Consider the following 19,807-nt stretch of genomic DNA (forward strand, 5'->3'; position numbering starts at 1 on the left):
CCCTGTTCCTTCATTATCAAGTATATTATCAAATAGGTAGATGCTGCTTGAGGACGGTGGTAGCGCCCACATTTAGGCGTGTCCACTAACATCCCCAGGGCAGATGCCGGTTTAATAACCCTGCAATGTGTATAATACCGGGATACGGTGGTTATGTCAAACTACATACGTAAATGGGTACATTTTATACTATGGTATTTAATAATACACTTGATAATGAAGGAACAGGGACTGTCTATGGGAGGGGCCGGAGTTTTGTACGGAAACCAGAAACAAGCTGTATGGGGAGCGGACATGCCCACAGTACGCTTGATACATGTCTAGCAAAATACTAATGGCGATATTAGAAATCCGGAAGTGACCTCAGAGGCCAACAGATGAGGAGGCAGGTATGGTGAGTTTTAGATGGAACTTGCTACTGAAGGGGAAGCAAATACATACCACCCCGTTATATTTTGCCACTGCATATATAGAGGAACCCTCTTATAATCTATAATGCTTCCTTGAGGAAACCAGGCTCTAGTGATAGAAATGCGTTGGGAGGGTACACATTACTTGAGGTAACATTTCCCACACTTGGGGACTGCCCTTGTTAGGGCAGGGGCTACGCATGGGCACGACAGGGTAAAATTATACAATTCTTGTTCTTCAGTTTCCATCTAGAGAAAATGAATGGAGGATCTCTACTATGAATTTGGTGAGATCAAACCAATGTTTTATTTTGTATTTGTAATGTTAGTTGTGGTGGTTGCACTTTTTGGTTGTCCACAATTTTTGTCTTATGCTCCTGCGTAATTTTAAAAGTAATTATTAAAAGGTATATTTTATTCCTATTAGCTCTTTCCATATTAAAAACCCCAATGGGCATACACGGCTCACTTGCGCGTTTGGAGAGCACTATGGCTCTTAATCTATGAGTAAGTCTTTAATCACATATAAACTAAACAACAATAATGAACCAAGTTTTTGTTAATGAAACTTACCCAAGTTCTAGCTGACGACATATCACGGATGCATCATTATCATCCCACTGGCCGCTGCAGATCGTTCCCCAGGCACCATTCACATAGACTTCTACTATACTTCCCTCTGACTCACTTTTCTGGCTCCCCCGCAGACGCACTGACCCTGTTAATTGTTGAAAATGCATTTAGATGATGTACTAGAGCTTCACAAATGGCATCCTGCTGTGTTTAGAGATGCATTTATTCCCCAGACATTGACACTTTGCTTAAGGGCAAAGAGTTTTTGCACCACAATTACCTTAAAGGGGAAAGCTATAAATGTCATAAAAGGTCATAATAGTTTTTTGCTAAAGAATGTTAACTGTACAGGTACTGAATAATCCAGAACGCACAAGATTGATATTGCTTTAGTCTGGGTTGTATCTTTAAGAATATATCTAATCATTACTGATATGAGAAAGTCGTGTTATGAGCTTACAATAAAAAATAAACTAAACTCAAAGTTTCTCAAGAACTTGTGCATAATTAATTTTGTCCTGACCACCTAATGTCATTTTCCTGCTATATGACTATTATAGTTGTTTATCATGGACTTGCATATTTCGAATCAATAAGCCATGTAAAAATGCCCCCAGAAATCTGGCAAGACTTCACTTAGATATCTTTTAAATGTATTAGGAAATGAGCAATGTTCTAAAACTGGAATCAAAAGATATGATATGAAAGCTTATTGATTAACACTTCTTTTATAGCAAGCTATTGTAGATAGCATAAGTACCTTATACATCAATACATCAATAAGGATTGCATTCAGGTTGCAGATTAATGCCTCGACTTGTTGATTTTTAAACACTATTATAATCCTAAACCATCCTTCGACATAATGTCTTAAAACCTTGAAAAGAAACAGAATGGCATTCTATTACACGGCCAATGTCTACCTTATTATAATCAACTCATTGAGCTTGATAGATTACACGTAAAACAATTTGTCGACTGAGCAAATACTCTCATAAATACCAAAACTTTATAAACAGGGATGATCGAATACCTCAAATATTCGGCTTCGCAAATATTTTCTGAATAGGTCGCCGCTATTCAACTATTCGCGAATATTCGAAGCGCAGTGTAAGTCTATGAGAAACCCGAATAACAACTATTCGGAACTCTTCGGGCTTCCCATAGACTTACATTGTGCGTCGAATATTTGCATAGCAGCGACCTATTCAGAACATATTCGCGAAGCCGAATATTTGAGGTATTTGATCATCCATATTTATAAATAATATACTTTGGAGCGTTTTTTTGCAGTATAATTAAAAACTAATGTCATTCCATATTATCTGATCAATTCAACAGTTCCTGTTCATTCTCCCACTCATTGCCAAATTGGCAGGGGAAGCAGTGAATATTCATGAGACTTAATGAGCGGACCTGGAAACAGTGTGACAGCTTCGCGGAAACTCGGTTAGTATAATTGTCCTGCTTTAATCTCTATTTTGCTTCCTTTTGCAGCCCCCTAACCCTTACTAACACCATTTTATAGCACTAAAGTTCAGGTCCCTTAGTTTTATATAGAGTTCTGGGTACTGAGTGAAGCTGGATCAAGTTCGGTCCCAAACTGGACTTTTTTTTCTGTTTAAGACTGGCCAAACCCACCGAACCCAAATATCTGTTTGGCCATCTTTATTGCAAATTTCATTCAATAAATTACATACAAGACAAAAAGGATGTGAACACAGGAATATCACTTCTATATGGCGAGATGCTATAGCAGCTTACAGTATATATATGTTTGGGTAGGCTTTATGTAAGAGTTGGCATAACAGATAAAAGTGTATGATGTGTGTTGTTATCAGCCTTTTTTTCCCTTAAATTTGTGGTAGTCACATAAAGCTGCATAAGTTAGTCAACCAGGACATACATTGACACTATACAGTATATCTGACCATAGGATTTCACATCCATTTAGAGATAACAGCATTACTGAGGCTGGGCAGTGATGCTAGATGATAAGGCTAGGTTCATATACATCAGGTGCATAAGAGTTTTTGGAGCCTGATGCACCTTAACAGATCACAGCTGATGCCAAAAGTAATGCAAAAATGTATCAGTTGCTGTCAGGATTTTCACTATTTTGTCCCAAGAACAAGTCCTGGCCAGATCACAAGTTGGCATCAAACCTTGTAATCAAGCTCCTGGACCGATGTGGAAAAAAGGTGGAAATGATCTGATAGCAATCAATGGGATCAGTTCCACTATAACTTTCCAGACAGATTATTACATAAAGGCAGCAAGGAATTACAGCTGAACAGATATATGTGCAGGGGGCAGGCTCAAACTGGCCAACCAGGAAATCGGTAGATCCTCCGGTGGGCCCGAGCCTGACAGTCTCTTCCTTATTAGCTTCTCAGCATACAGCACATATGTTACATGCCTCTTAATCTATCAGAAGAGAGGAAAAGCTAAGGATAGGCCATCAATGTAAAAACCTCTTTAAGGGTTTTATTTTTTGTATTGTTATAGGAACAGAAAAATTGAACTCCTGAAAGAAATGGATCTGTAACATGACAGACACTAATGATGGACACAACCAATTTAATATAATCAGATTTTGTGTTTTCGTTAGGGTGTCTCTTTTTAATGGAAAAAAAATGTGCAGCATGTTGAACCTGTTCTTCCAGTGACTATGATGGAGATTAGGCCTTGGCTCCACTTGCGTTTTGCACGGACGAGTGCAATCCTATAAAACTTCAGATTGCACTCACTCCAGTGTAAACTATGAGGCAGTGTCCATCTGCTATTGATTTCTCATGACATATCGGCATGAGAAATGACTCTCAGCATGCTGTGTTTGTCGGTAAGTCTCGGCTCACGCACCCCCATACAAGTCTATGGGTGCATGTGAAACATTGCAATGCACTCACATGTCATCCGACTGCAGTGTAGTGTACACAGAGACAGGTCGTGGAGGAGATGGGGAGAAAGTGCTCTCTCTCTCTTCTCCGCAGCTGTGATACGATCGCAAGATTGGATCACAGTCGCATGATCCTCGGCTGACACTCGCAGCAGAGGATCATTTGCATATCACTTCCGATGCTCTCTCATTGGAAGCTATGCAAAAGTGGAACCTTAGGCCAGACTCACACCTGCGATTGACTCACAAGTGACTTGCGCAAGTCTTGCATCGCATCACCTTGCACAGCCGCATAGTCTCTGGACAGGAGTGTCTCAGCTGCATAGAAATACATGCAGCTTACCCGCTCTTGTCCAAAGAGCAGCTGCCGTGTCAGGTGATGCGATGCGAGACTCACTTGAGTCACGCGCGAGACAATCACAAGTGTGACTCCGGCCTTAGACTGAGCTTCTTAACAAACACTACAACATGAGTGTGAACCTAGCCTGAGCATTGAAATTTCGAGTGGGCCCCTAAAGTCAGTTGGCACCACAGTCCAACACTGTATGGGTCAGTCATGTTTTTTGACATGTGCACAGAACTTGCAAAGATATAAAAATGTAAAATGTCGCTTTATTATGTATCCTTTATACATAGTTGCATGTTTCTTTCCATGGACTTATTTGTACTGACATGGGACCACACTCCAAAGGTAAGTAAGGTGCACAAAGTATATTTTCTTTATTTCTCCATCAATATCAATACAGCAACATTTCAACCAAAACTGCAATGTTTTCTGCCTGGTCATCAGTGCATTAGTATAACAATAATATTTAAGTGCAGTGGGGACATTTTTTATTTATTTATTTATTTTTTAAAAGACTGCACACAATGCTTATTATTTTATGCTGTCTGCATATGTGATTGTATATACTATAAGTATGATATGTGTGTATATATAATATGATATGTTTTGTTGTGTTGCTGTTACCTTTTGTTGGCTGTGTTGCAGCAGTTATGTGAGAGGTTAAAGGAGGACATGAAGGCAGTCTGTGGTTGAACACGTATGGTGTGCCAGCAAATTGCTGAACAAAACTCTTAAGATGCTGGCCCCGGTGCACAGATTGTATGGGGTTATCCAATGAATAAAGTACATTTTAATCAATAAATCTTATAATAATAATAAGTTCCACAATCGGATATGATATGATTATTTTTTTCCTGTGCTGAAATAATGTTATTAATGTGCTCCTCATTTGTACTGTGTAATGGATGTGTCTGACTATGCAAGAATATGGTTGGTACATACCACAATTCTTGGCTACAGAAGAAAGGGTAAGTGATTATAGAAACGGCATAGTAGTGGCTTGCAGCTGCTGCTTTCTGTGAGGTAAAGCATTACCATTCCTGTTTTATCACACGAGCGAGGGTATCTGTAGCGTCTCCAGGACCCTGAGTTCATCATAAATCAAGTTAATGAGGTGGAAGATCGGCTACTACTGACCTGATATGTCACTGTTTTCATTTACGATGAGCTCAGAGGGCTGGAGATGTGGCAACACTGGTCATGTGATAAAAAAGGCAGGAAAATGTGTTACCTCACAGAAAGAATCAGCTGTGATACCATGTTGTAATGTCTGTATATTTTTTTGCTTCTTTTCCTGGTCAGAAGCTGTAGTAATTGTCGACCATGTCCCTGTACAGTAAGACACAACCATTACAGACTACATAGCAGGAGCACATTTATAAGATTATCTCAGCACAGTGACATTTTTTACCACATTTAATTGTAAAACGTATTACTATTAAAATATCTATTAATTAAACTATATTTTGTTAGTGTAAAGGGAACCTGTCAAGTAAAAAAATGCTGTTAACCTGCAGATACTGGGTTAATCTGCATGTTAATAGCATTCTGCAGCTGTGTAGCCACCACAGTGAGAGCCTGGCTACCAAGAGGAAGTTAACTTTATTCCTCCCAGCAGCTTCAGCTTTCAGTTACAGGGGTGCGGCCAGACCGGCTTAAGTCACTGCTCATTGCATAGTAAGCAGTGACTGTAACCACAGCCCAGCAATGAGTGACAGCAATCTCTAATACCGTCTGTTTTGCAGCCGCATGGCTGCAGAATGCTATAATCCTGTAGATTAATCAAATGCCTGCAGGTTAATAGTGTTTTTTACATGACAGGTTCCCTTTAGGCCTCCGCCACACATCCGTGAAAACCACGTCCGTGTAAAACGGGCCGTTTTTCGGGTCCGTTTTCCGTTTTTTAGGTCCGTTTTTATGGTATGTGTGGCCTGCGTGTGTATCCCGTATGCTAGCCGTATGTGCGTGTGGAATGTCCGTGTGTGCGTGAGTGAAATAACTGACATGTGTATGTGTTGTCCGTGTGAAATGTACGTGTGTGATGCAAAATGTCGTTACTACATGTCGGAAGACAGAGTAGCGGGATGAGAATGAACTCGGGTGAACTTCACCCGACTTCATAGTCATGCTGCGGCTCTGTCTGTGTGCCGTGTACTGATTAGCGGTCACCTGTGAAGGATTCACCGGTGACCGCTAATCCCCCAAGTGACTGAAGTGTCCCCCCCTCTCTCATACTCACCGTTCCCCGATCACCGGCGCTGCACGGCGTTCACACTGCTCCGGCGGCTTTTTCTAATTTGAAAAAGCCGGCCGCTCATTAAACAATCTCGTATTCCCTGCTTTCTCTCCCCACCGGCGCCTGTGATTGGTTGCAGTCACACACGCCCACCACGCTGAGTGACAGCTGTCTCACTGCACCCAATCACAGCAGCCGGTGGGCATGTCTATACTGTGCAGTGAAATAAATAAATAATTAAAAAAAACGGCGTGCGGTCCCCCCCATTTTAATACCAGCCAGATAAAGCCATACGGCTGAAGGCTGGTATTCTCAGGATGGGGAGCTCCACGTTATGGGGAGCCCCCCACCCTAACAATATCAGTCAGCAGCCGCCCAGAATTGCCGCATACATTTTATGCGACAGTTCTGGGGCTATACCCGGCTCTTCACGATTTACCCTTGTGCGTTGGCAAATCGGGGTAATAAGGATTTATTGGCAGCCCATAGCTGCCAATAAGTCCTAGATTAATCATGTCAGGCGTCTCCCCGAGATACCTTCCATGATTAATCTGTAAGTGACAGTAAAAAAACACACACACACCCGAAAAAATCCTTTATTATAAATAAAAAACACAAACACATTCCCTCATTACCAATTTATTAACCCCGACAAACCCTCCATGTCCGGCGTAATCCACGGACCTCCAGCGTCGCATCGAGCTCTGCTGCATGGAGGTGACAGGAGCAGCAGAAGACACCGCCGCTCCGGTCACCTCCACGCAGCTAATGAGATGAGTAGCGCGATCAGCTGCTTTCAGTCAGGTAACTCGCGGCCACCGCTGGATCCAGCGGTGGCCGCGGGTAACCTCAGTGACAGCAGCTGATCGCGCTACTCATCTCATTAGCTGCGTGGAGGTGACCGGAGCGGCGGTGTCTTCTGCTGCTCCTGTCACCTCCATGCAGCAGAGCTGGATGCGACGCTGGAGGTCCGTGGATTACGCCGGACATGGAGGGTTTGTCGGGGTTAATAAATTGTTAATGAGGGAATGTGTTTGTGTTTTTTATTTAAATAAAGGATTTTTTCGGGTGTGTGTGTGTTTTTTTACTGTCACTTACAGATTAATCATGGAAGGTATCTCGGGGAGACGCCTGACATGATTAATCTAGGACTTATTGGCAGCTATGGGCTGCCAATAAATCCTTATTACCCCGATTTGCCAACGCACCAGGGTAAATCGGGAAGAGCCGGGTACAGCCCCAGAACTGTTGCATAAAATGTATGCGGCAATTCTGGGCGGCTGCTGACTGATATTGTTAGGGTGGGGGGCTCCCCATAACGTGGAGCTCCCCATCCTGAGAATACCAGCCTTCAGCCGTATGGCTTTATCTGGCTGGTATTAAAATGGGGGGGACCGCACGCCGTTTTTTTAAATTATTTATTTATTTATTTCACTGCACAGTATAGACACGCCCACCGGCTGCTGTGATTGGGTGCAGTGAGACAGCTGTCACTCAGCGTGATGGGCGTGTGTGACTGCAACCAATCACAGACGCCGGTGGGCGGGTAAAGCAGGGAATACGAGATTGATTAATGGGCGGCCGGCTTTTTCAAAATAGTAAAAGCCGCCGGAGTTATTATAACAGCCGTGCAGCGCCGCGCCGGAGATCGGGGAACGGTAAGTATGAGAGAGGGGGGGAACTGACCGACAGACAGCGAGAGGGACAGATAAGACAGAGAGACCGACCGACAGACATAGAGACCGACCGACGGACTGAGGGAGAGAACGAAACAGAAAAAGAAAAAAGACCGACATCACATGAAAAAAGCACAAAACGTACAGGGAGCAAACAGAGATGCGTCCGTGTCACTCGGACGTGCGCACAGACCCATTGACTTTCATTGGGTCCGTGCTGCGTTTTGCGTGCAGAAAACGGACATGCTGGCGTGAGACACGGACCAAAAAACGCATCACGGAGACGGACTCACGGACATAACCAAAAACGCAATTGTAACCGCTGAGATATAGTAACATTGGTGCACGTTTGGCCGTGTCTCCAGTATACACGGAAACGGAACAAACACGCACGTGTTTCACGGATGTGTGTTTCAGGCCTGAAGCAGTATTAGTCATAAGCTGTTGGAGATGTCTTTGTGCAAGTGGAGTGCAAGGTCTACCAAGCTAGATGCCAGACCAGAGTGCACTGACTGACTGACTGACCAACATGTTTGGGGGGGCCAAGCCTAAACTTTGCACTAGGGCCCTAGTTACGCCACTGCCTGCTGGACAGGTTGACTTAGAACATCGTAATGATCATTGACACAGAGAAGGATTATTTTATTTGAGCTTTTTTAAGCTCTAACAAATCACAGAGTAGCACCACATCAGATTTTTGACCAGGACACACGAGTGATTAGACAACATGATATTTTTGAAGAGGCGGCATGCTATGGCAGTCTAACCTCGAATGCTATTGATCATACTAGTAAAATTAAGTTTAAATAATATGTTCTTCAGAGATTACACAGCTGTCTCCTTGCAATATCAAGAACAGCCATTTAGAAAATATGTCCACTGAAATTTAGCTGTATAAAAAGTTTTCAAAAAGCATGATAAATCACATGAGCGTTCTTTAATATCATATAGGTATAAGACTACTCGCTACTTAGAGGTGAGTTACTTCTCTCATCACTCTTCGTTTGGGGTAACAGGCTACTGTAAATGGCTATATGATAGCTACATATTTTTTTAGCTATTTTCTCCCATAGGTTAAAAATGAAATATTACTTTCAGAATCAATCAAGACTATTATCAATCAAGGCTATTACAATATTTCCTGTTGGCACAGCTAGAAGCAAGGCAGAAAAATCTTGATTCATGTCGCATGTTCCAGCTTTATAACAGGCACGTAACGTAAGTAACACCACACAAAAAAAGTATTTTACCTCAACTGGCTACATATTACATTTATTTCTGGAAATAAATTAAACATGTAGCCAATTACATTGATTTGTGTCAAACTATATAAAGTATTACAAATAGTACATTACAGAGTGTGTATATTATATTAAGGTACAGTACAGACCAAAAGTTTGGACACACCTTCTCATTCAAAGAGTTTTCTTTATTTTCATGACTCTAAAAATTGTAGATTCACATTGAAGGCATCAAAACTATGAATTAAAACATGTGGAATGAAATACTTAAAAAAGTGTGAAACAACTGAAAATAAATATGTCTTATATTCTAGGTTCTTCAAAGTAGCCACCTTTTGCTTTGATTACTGATTTGCCCACTCTCGGCATTCTCTTGATGAGCTTCAAGAAGTAGTCACCGGAAATGGTCTTCCAACAGTCTTGAAGGAGTTCCCAGAGATGCTTAGCACTTGTTGGCCCTTTTGCCTTCACTCTGCGGTCCAGCTCACCCCAAAAAAATCTCAATTGGGTTCAGGTCTGGTGACTGTGTTGACCAGGTCATCTGGCGTAGCACCCCATCACTCTCCTTCTTAGTCAAATAGCCCTTACAGAGCCTGGAGGTGTGTTTGGGGTCATTGTCCTGTTGAAAAAGAAATGATGGTCCAACTAAATGCAAACTGGATGGAATAGCATGCCACTGCAAGGTGCTGTGGTAGCCATGTTGGTTCTGTATGCTTTCAATTTTGAATAAATCCCCAACAGTGTCACCAGCAAAGCACTCCCACACCATCACATTTCCTTCTCCATGCTTCACGGTGGGAACCAGGCATGTAGAGTCCATCCGTTCACCTTTTCTACAAAGACGCGGTGGTTGGATCCAACGATCTCAAATTTGGACTCATCAGACCAAAGCACAGATTTCCACTGGTCTAATGTCCATTCCTTGTGTTCTTTATCCCAAACAAGTCTCTTCTGCTTGTTGCCTATCCTTAGCAGTGGTTATCTAGCAGCTATTTTACCATGAAGGCTTGCTGTACAAAGTCTCCTCTTAACAGTTGTTCTAGAGATGAGAAGGTGTGTCCAAACGTTTGGTCTGTACTGTATATCACACTATATAATGTTATGTGTTCTAATGTATCATATCACATATTTTAATATGTGGTATAAAATATTTGGCATCATTAAATGGAATTTGTCAGCTCCAAAATAAATATCAAGGTAAGCACTTAAAGAATAAATTCACTATAAAAACAAAGCTTAGAGAGTAGCGCTAAATTGAATATCAGCAGAATCAAAAAGGAGCTCTTAACCGCTTCAACACCTAATGAAGTTAAATCCACTCTACTCATGTTAAAGAGAGCCTATGATCCACTAATTCTCATGACCTTCTAATTCCAAATAATGCAAAGATCTTTGCCAAATGTGCCACACTTGTGACAATAGCACAAGCAATCGGCTGAACGCAGCTTCAAGTCACCTGAGGGGACTAGTAAATACAGTAAAAAATAGAAAAAGGTATTAAAAATAGGAAAATATTAAAAAAAGTATACCGGATTTTCCAGTGTATAAGATGACTTTTTAACCCCTGAAAATCTTCTCAAAAGTCGGGGGGCCGTCTTATATGTTATTGTCTTATAGGGCATATAATTAGGTACCATAACGTATTTTGCAGATTATAAGTGGCTGGTGGCTGTCTGTGCGGGTGGCTCTCTGTGCAGCTGGCTCCGTGTGGACGGCCGGCTGGCTACCTCTCTGTACGGGCGGCCAGTAAGTTGTGCTGGCAGCGGAAGCTGCGGTGTCTGTGAGACAGATGTCCCAAATGCTTTGCCTTCAAATCACGGCGCCCGGAGTCAGTGCATGCGCAGATGGAGCTCCTGGCTGAGAGCTCCATTTGCGCACGCGCCACTCTGGGGGCCATTTCTTTGAAGCCCGGACCGCCGACAGACCATCTGGGACACCTGCCTGCTCCACACAGCCAGCACAGCGTCCGCTGCCAGGCACAGACCCCAGCAGCACCACCCCTTGCTCCTGTGACCTCGCTCCACCACCGCTGCCAGGCATAGACCCACCATTGCCAGGCACAAACCCCACCACTGCCAGCACCGACCTCACCAACACTGCCCCTGCCTCCTGTGACCCCACTTTATCACCGCTGCCCCCCCTTCACGGTAAGACAACACCAGAGTATAAGACGGACCCCATTTATTTTTTTTAGGGCAGAAAGAGACTAGATTAGATCAGGGCAGTGAGGTGATAGGCTAGTCTAAAGAAATGAGTTTTTAGGGCCCGCTTAAATGTGTGGATGTTGGTAATTAATCGGATTGCTCTTAGTAGTGTGTACCTGTCATGCTCCCCGGCTCCCCTGCTAGGCTCCCCGGCTCCCCTGCCATGCTCTCCGGCCCCTCTGCCTTGCTTACCGGCTCCACTGCCACGCTTCCCCGCTCTCAGGTCGCGCTCCGCCGCTCCCGTGCCAGGCTTCCCGGTCCCCCGCTCCACAGCCTTCCTGCTCCATTGCCTGCGGTCCCCAGGCAGCCCGGTCCCCGCTCCCGGCGTCCGTCGGCAACTCTGCCTCAGCCCGGCTCTCCTGCTTCCTACTCACCGCTCCCTCCTCTGGCTTCTGGCACCCGGGCCTCGCGCATGCGCATTAGGGCGCGCGCGCGGTCATTGACCCTCTCTTAAAGGGCCAGCACCTAGAAACAGGAAATTGCATAGACAGGTACAGGGTATATTAAGATTCACTTTCCTGGTGGGCGGGGCCTGTTCTACGTGTTTAGCAAGCTAGTGTTCAGGTCCCCTATTGCTTTGCCTTGTGCTTTGCCTGTATTAACCCTGTCCTGTCTCGTAGAGCCTGTCCTGCCACGCCAGCCGCTCCGAACCACGCTCTTTCCCGTACCCTGACGGTGACTTCGGCGGTTGTGCCACCACCTCTGCAGCTCCGCCAATATCCAGTCCCTGGCTCCGTTTGGTGACCCGTGCCATCGCTCAGCGGGTTCCGGATCCCGCCTGACCTTACCACCTGGCCTCGGACTCTGAGCCTCGTCACCCGGACTACCGTCCAGAACTCCATCCACCTTTCCTGCTCCCCTACGGACTGTCTGACTACAACCAGTGCTTCGGCTACCGTGCACCCAGACCCTCTGGCGGGGTGACCTGCCTGGCTGCCTCCTCAGGGGAAACCGGTGTACGGCCCAGAGGTTCCACCACCCGGACGTAACAGCTAGAACAGGCCATGGATCCCGCCGAAGCACTAGCGGCCTTGCAGCAGGAACTCACACGCCAGCGCGAGACCCAGACCCGCATGCTGAACTTCATGTCTTCTGTGGATACCCGTCTGAACGTGCTACAAGCAACGGTCACGCCCTTGGCATCTCAGGTTCCCACTGCGCAATCCACGGCCGCAGCTCCCGTGGCAGCCTCCTCGGATGCTTCCAAGCTTCGTTTGGCTTCACCACCCCGGTACGCCGGAGATCCCAAGACCTGCAGGGGATTTATAAATCAATGCTCCCTCCACTTCAAGCTGCTGCCGCACCTTTTTGCCTCTGACCAAGCCAAGGTCGCGTTCATGATGTCCCACCTAGAGGGAGAGGCACTGGCCTGGATGAACCCCTTGTGGGAGAAGGAGGATCCGGTGACCACTGACATCCAGGAATTCCTGCAGGCTTTTCGTAACACCTTTGACGAGCCCGGATGCACCGCCGCCTCTGCTTCATCCCTCCTCCGGCTATGTCAAGGGACTCTGACGGTGGGCCAATATGCTATTCGTTTCCGCACCTTGGCCTCGGAACTCGGGTGGAACAACGAGGCCCTAACCGCCGCCTTCTGGGAAGGACTCTCGGGTCGCATTAAAGATGAGCTGGCTGGTCGTGACGTGCCTTCCACCCTGGATGCCCTGATTGCTCTAGCGACTCGCGTGGATCTTCGCTTTCAGGAACGATCCAAAGAGGTGTCCTGCGAGAGGCGTCCAATACGGCACTCCTCCCCACCACAGAAGCCCATCGCTCCTCAGTCGGCGTCACCTGGCGCGTCTACCTACGAGCCCATGCAGATTGACCGCCTGAGGCAGTCGGAGCAACGCCGAGCAGAACGACTAGCAAAGGGTCTCTGCTTCTACTGCGGTGATGGCTCACACCTGCTACGCTCTTGTCCCGAGAAGCCAGGAAACTCCAAAGCCTAGGCTTGGTAGGAGAGGCCACCCTAGGTGCTGGGACTCTCTCAGACTCCGTTACCTGGACTATTTAAGTCACTACAGAAGAGACCCGGTTCACGGCAGAGGCGTATCTCGATTCCGGAGCAGCAGGCAACTTCATCCAGCAGGCCACGGTGGATAAGTACCAGGTGCCTGTCCTCCCACTAGAGAAACCGCTGGTGATCGCCTCAGTAGATGGGAGACCCCTCTCTGACACCGTCTCACTGATCACCAAGCCTGTGGAAGTACGGATCAGTGCCCTGCACACTGAGAAGATCACCTACTACGTCCTCCCGCGCATGTCTCATCAGATCCTGCTGGGACTCCCATGGTTACGGACACACGAACCGTCGGTCAGCTGGAGTACAGGTGAAATCACCCGATGGGGCTCCTCGTGCCATGAGAGATGTCTGAAAACCATCCAGCCCGTTCGACGCCCTCCGGTTCCAGAGTCTCTACCAGGACTGCCTTCTGCCTACTGGTCCTTCTTGGACGTTTTTGATAAAAAGGAGTCAGAGGTACTACCGCCTCATCGTCCCTACGACTGCGCCATCGATTTACTGCCAGGAACCACGCCTCCTAGAGGAAGAATATACCCCTTGTCCCCTGCTGAAACACGAGCTATGTCTGCCTATATTACCGAGAGCCTGGCAAAGGGGTTCATTCGGAGGTCCTCATCCCCTGCCGGAGCAGGGTTTTTCTTCGTCAAGAAGAAGGAAGGTGATCTGCGCCCTTGCATTGACTACCGGGGTTTAAACCAGATCACCGTAAAGAACAAATACCCTCTGCCGCTTATCCCCGAACTATTCGATCGGCTCCGAGGAGTCCGTGTATTCACCAAGTTGGACCTCCGTGGGGCCTATAACCTGGTTCGCATTCGCTCTGGAGACGAATGGAAAACCACATTCAACACTCGGGATGGGCACTACGAGTATTGTGTCATGCCCTTTGGTCTGTGTAATGCTCCGGCAGTCTTCCAAGAACTGGTGAACGACGTGTTCAGAGATCTCCTCTATGTCTGTGTCGTGGTATATCTGGATGACATCCTGGTCTTCTCTCCGGATCTACAGACCCACAGAGAGAACGTGCAGCTAGTTCTCCAGAGGCTCAGAGAGAACCGTCTGTACGCCAAGTACGTGAAATGCATCTTCGAAAAGTCGTCTCTTCCCTTCCTGGGTTATGTAATCTCGGACACTGGCCTGCAGATGGATCCTGAGAAAGTGTCTGCCATCATCAACTGGCCTCCTCCTTCCGGACTGAAGGCTATCCAACGCTTTCTCGGCTTTGCGAACTATTATCGGCAATTCATCCCGCATTTCTCTGCCTTGACTGCGCCTCTCTCTGCCTTGACTAAGAAAGGAGCTAATCCTAAGGACTGGCCCCTGGCGGCCAATGCCGCATTCTGCTCCTTGAAACAGGCGTTTGCTTCTTCCCCGGTTCTCCATCGTCCTGAATTGAACCGACAGTTCACCTTGGAGGTGGATGCCTCTTCCTCAGGAGCCGGGGCAGTGTTGATGCAGAACTCCCCCTCCGGCAAGATGGTCACTTGTGGATTCTTCTCCAAGAGCTTCTCGGCACCCGAACGCAACTACACCATCGGGGATCGGGAGCTACTGGCCGTGAAGCTTGCCTTGGAGGAATGGCGCTACCTCTTGGAGGGAGCAGTATACCCTGTAATCATATACACGGAACACAAGAATCTGGAGTACCTGCGGTCAGCCCAAAGACTGAACCCACGACAAGCCCGCTGGTCCTTGTTTTTTGCTCGATTTGATTTCCAACTCCATTTTCGGCCTGCGGACAAGAACGTGCGGGCAGACGCTTTGTCCAGGTCCTTCGTGCCCGTGGAGTTGGAGGAGGAGACGTTCCAGCCCATCATCAACCCCAGCAAAATCATTCCGGTGAATCCTGTCGCTTTAACTCAGATACCCCCTGGGAAAACCTATGTCTCAGATACTGACAGACAGAGAGTCCTGCACTGGGGCCATGCCTCGAAGATCGCCGGCCATGCTGGTCAGAAGAAGACTTGGAGTACGATTGTCCGTCACTACTGGTGGCCGTCCCTCCGTAAAGACGTCACAACCTTCGTCTCAGCCTGTCCGTCCTGTGCCCGGAACAAGACACCCAAGCACCTACCATATGGACGTCTCCTGCCTCTGCCCATTCCTTCTGTTCCGTGGCAACATATCGCAATGGACTTCATTACGGACTTACCCTTATCCTCCGGACACACAGTCATATGGGTTGTGGTGGACCGTTTCTCAAAAATGGCTCACTTCATTCCCATGGCCGGGCTGCCCTCTGCCCAGGAGCTAGCTGACTCCTTCATCCAACATATATTCCGATTGCATGGCTTTCCCGCACACATTGTGTCCGACAGAGGAACTCAGTTTACCTCGCACTTCTGGAGGGCCCTCTGCAAACATCTGGGAGTATCTCTGGACTTTTCTTCGGCCTACCATCCTCAGTCGAATGGGCAAGTGGAGCGGGTCAATCAAATCCTGACCTCCTTCCTGCGCCACTACGTTAATGCCCATCACGATGACTGGTCCACGCTTCTTCCTTGGGCTGAGTTCTCCCACAACCATCACATCAGCGAGTCCACCTCCAGCTCTCCATTCCGAGTCGTTTACGGACTTCAGCCTTCTGTTCCATTGCCAGTATCCTCGGCTTCTGATGTCCCCGCAGCAGATGCTCTGGTCCAGGACTTCTCAGCCATATGGAGCTCTGTCAAGACCTCCCTTGAGCGTGCTTCTTTGCGGATGAAGAGACATGCGGACAAAAGGCGCCTGGATCCCCCGTGTTTCTCCCCTGGTGATCTGGTCTGGCTTGCATCCAAGTATGTCCGATTGAAGTTGCCATCGTACAAGTTGGGTCCTCGTTACATTGGGCCATTTAAAGTCATCAGCAAGATCAATGCAGTCTCCTACAAGCTGCAGCTCCCGGCCACGATGCGGATACCCAACTCTTTCCATGTCTCCTTGCTCAAGCCTGTTGTCCTTGGTCCCTTCTCCGCTGATGCCGGTACTGCTCCTCCTCCCATCGCTGACGATGACATCTATGCGGTAAGGGATATCGTCGCCATGAAGACCGTACGAGGTCGGCAGTATTTCCTGGTGGACTGGGCGGGGCATGGTCCCGAGGATAGGTCCTGGGAGCCCGGGAGAATGTTGGCACTCCTCTGATTCGTGCCTTCCTGTCCCGGTTGCGGGGAGGGGGGCGTGGGGGAGGGGGTACTGTCACGCTCCCCGGCTCCCCTGCTAGGCTCCCCGGCTCCCCTGCCATGCTCTCCGGCCCCTCTGCCTTGCTTACCGGCTCCCCTGCCACGCTTCCCCGCTCTCAGGTCGCGCTCCGCCGCTCCCGTGCCAGGCTTCCCGGTCCCCCGCTCCACAGCCTTCCTGCTCCATTGCCTGCGGTCCCCAGGCAGCCCGGTCCCCGCTCCCGGCGTCTGTCGGCAACTCTGCCTCAGCCCGGCTCTCCTGCTTCCTACTCACCGCTCCCTCCTCTGGCTTCTGGCACCCGGGGCTCGCGCATGCGCATTAGGGCGCGCGCGCGGTCATTGACCCTCTCTTAAAGGGCCAGCACCTAGAAACAGGAAATTGCATAGACAGGTACAGGGTATATTAAGATTCACTTTCCTGGTGGGCGGGGCCTGTTCTACGTGTTTAGCAAGCTAGTGTTCAGGTCCCCTATTGCTTTGCCTTGTGCTTTGCCTGTATTAACCCTGTCCTGTCTCGTAGAGCCTGTCCTGCCACGCCAGCCGCTCCGAACCACGCTCTTTCCCGTACCCTGACGGTGACTTCGGCGGATGTGCCACCACCTCTGCAGCTCCGCCAGTCTCCAGTCCCTGGCTCCGTTTGGTGACCCGTCCCATCGCTCAGCAGGTTCCGGATCCCGCCTGACCTTACCACCTGGCCTCGGACTCTGAGCCTCGTCACCCGGACTACCGTCCAGAACTCCATCCACCTTTCCTGCTCCCCTACGGACTGTCTGACTACCACCAGTGCTTCGGCTACCGTGCACCCAGACCCTCTGGCGGGGTGACTTGCCTGGCTGCCTCCTCAGGGGAAACCGGTGTACGGCCCAGAGGTTCCACCACCCGGACGTAACAGTACCAGAGCATAGGCGCAGCTCGTGAGAAATCTTGAAGCCGGGAGTGAGAGGTTCGAATTGTTGAGGATGTCAGTTGTCAGTCTTAGGTCATTAGCAGAGCAGAGGGCATGGGAGGGGTGATAGACAGAGATGAGGGAGGAGATGTAGGGTGGTGCAGAACCATGGAGAGCTTTGTGAGTGAGAGTGATAAGTTTGTATTGGACTCTGTAGCGGATAGGCAACCAGTGCAATGACTGGCAAAGAGCATAGGCATCAGTGAAGCGGTTGCAGAGGAAAATGATCCTGGATGCGGCATTCAGAATTCTCGAGAAGTTTTTGAGGTGGAAATGACAATAACGAGCAAGTGAACGAATGTGGGGAGTGAAGGAGAGATCGGAGTCAAATATAACCCCAAGACAGCGGGCCTGCTGCTGGGGCGTAATGGTAGAGCCACACACAGAAATGGTAATATTGGGTTTCGGAAGGTTAGGAGAGAGAGGAAACAGAAGAAGTTCAGTTTTTGACAGGTTCAGTTTTAGATAGAGGGAGGACATGATGTTGGAGACAGTGGACAGACAATCGGTAGTATTTTGTAATAGTGCAGGGGTGATGTAGAGATGGTACTGGAAACCAAATTTGCTGATGGTTTGTCCAATAGGGGCTGTGTATAGAGAGAAAAAGAGGGGGCCAAGGACTGAACCCTGAGGAACCCCGACCGTAAGGGGAAGAGGAGAGGAAGAGGATCCGACAAAGGATACAGTGAATGAGCGGTCAGAAAGGTAAGAGGAGAACCAAGAAAGAATGGTGTCCTTAAGCCCAATAGAGCGGAGCATAGTGAGGAGGAGCTGGTGATCCACAGTATCGAATGTAGCAGAGAGATCCAGGAGGATCAGCAGGGAGTAGTGACCATTAGATTTAGCTGTTAGTAAATCATTAGAGACTTTAGTAAGAGCCGTTTCAGTAGAATATAAGCAGCGGAAACCGGATTGTAGAGGGTCGAGGAGAGAATTATCTGACAGATAGCGGATTAGACAGGAGTGGACCAGGCGTTCCAGGAGTTTTGAGATGAATGGGGGATTAGAGACAGGTCTGTAGTTAGCGGCACAATTTTGGTCCAGGGATGGTTTTTTAAGTATTGGGTGTATGCTGGCATGTTTGAAGGAGGAGGGAAAGACACCAGAGGAGAGAGAGAGATTCAGTATTTTAGTTAGATGAGTGGTGACAGCTGGGGTGACAGATTTAAGGAGATGTAAGGGAATAGGGTCACTGGTGCAGGTAGTAGGGCGAGAAGATGCGAGGAGCCTGGTGACTTTTAATTCTTAGACTGGATCAAAGAGTGAAAGTGAGCTAGATGTAGTGTAGGAGGGCAGACAATGTGTGGTGTTATGAGGCTGGGAGGAAATTTCCTGGCGTATATGGTCAATTTTTTCTTTAAAATAATTGGCCAGGTCATCTGCGCTGAGGTTGGTGGTTGGGGCCAGAACTCTTGGTCCGAGGAGGGAATGGAAAGTATCAAAGAGTCGTTTAGGATTGTTGGCTAGAGAAGTGATGAGGGTGTTAAAGTACGCTTGTTTGGAGAGGTGAAGGGCAGCATTGTATGTTTTTAGCATAAACTTAAAATGGATGAAATCTTCGGCTAGATTGAATTTTCTCCACAGACATTCAGCACACCTGGAACACCGCTGGAGAAAGCGTGTTTGCAACGTGTGCCAGGGCTGCTGCCATCTGCACCGAGTTGTTCTGCGTGTAGCGGGTGCAGCTTCATCTAGGGCGCTCTGTAGGGTTTCATTATAATGTTTTACAGCAGAGTCAAGAAATTAGAGGGAGGATATTGAGGCCAGTGATGACTGCAACTTCTTCAGAAATTTCTGGGTGTTAATGGCATGTATATTCCTATATGGGAGGTAAGTGGGGGTGTCCTGAGTGGGTTGACAGCTCTTGACCAAGAATGAAAGAAGGTTGTGGTCAGAGAGTGGGAGAGGGGAGTTAGTAAAATCATTCACTGAGCAGAGGCGGGAGAAAACCAGGTCCAGCGTATTCCCACCTTCATGTGTAGGAGAGTTAGTTAGTTATGCAAGACCAAGAGAGGAGGTTAGATATAAAAGATGAGTGGCAGCTGGGGAGAGGGGATCATCAATAGGGATATTAAAGTCCCCCATGACAAGAGTG

General features: G+C 47.7%; 1 protein-coding gene across 2 annotated transcripts in view; it reads right to left on the reverse strand.

Moving 5' to 3' along the window:
* Positions 1-19,807, reverse strand: part of PRSS12 (serine protease 12) — a 283,643-nt gene that overhangs the window by 227,742 nt on the left and 36,094 nt on the right. Inside the window, exon 2 of one of the 2 annotated variants that reach the window (XM_075350092.1) lies at positions 984-1,128. The exons of the other annotated variant lie outside the window; for it this stretch is intronic. Coding sequence (XP_075206207.1) covers positions 984-1,128 — 145 coding nt within the window. The remainder of the gene's footprint in view (positions 1-983; positions 1,129-19,807) is intronic. 2 annotated transcript variants of the gene reach the window in all.

Source organism: Anomaloglossus baeobatrachus, chromosome 1 (assembly GCF_048569485.1).
Source record: "Anomaloglossus baeobatrachus isolate aAnoBae1 chromosome 1, aAnoBae1.hap1, whole genome shotgun sequence".
Taxonomy (NCBI): domain Eukaryota; kingdom Metazoa; phylum Chordata; class Amphibia; order Anura; family Aromobatidae; genus Anomaloglossus; species Anomaloglossus baeobatrachus.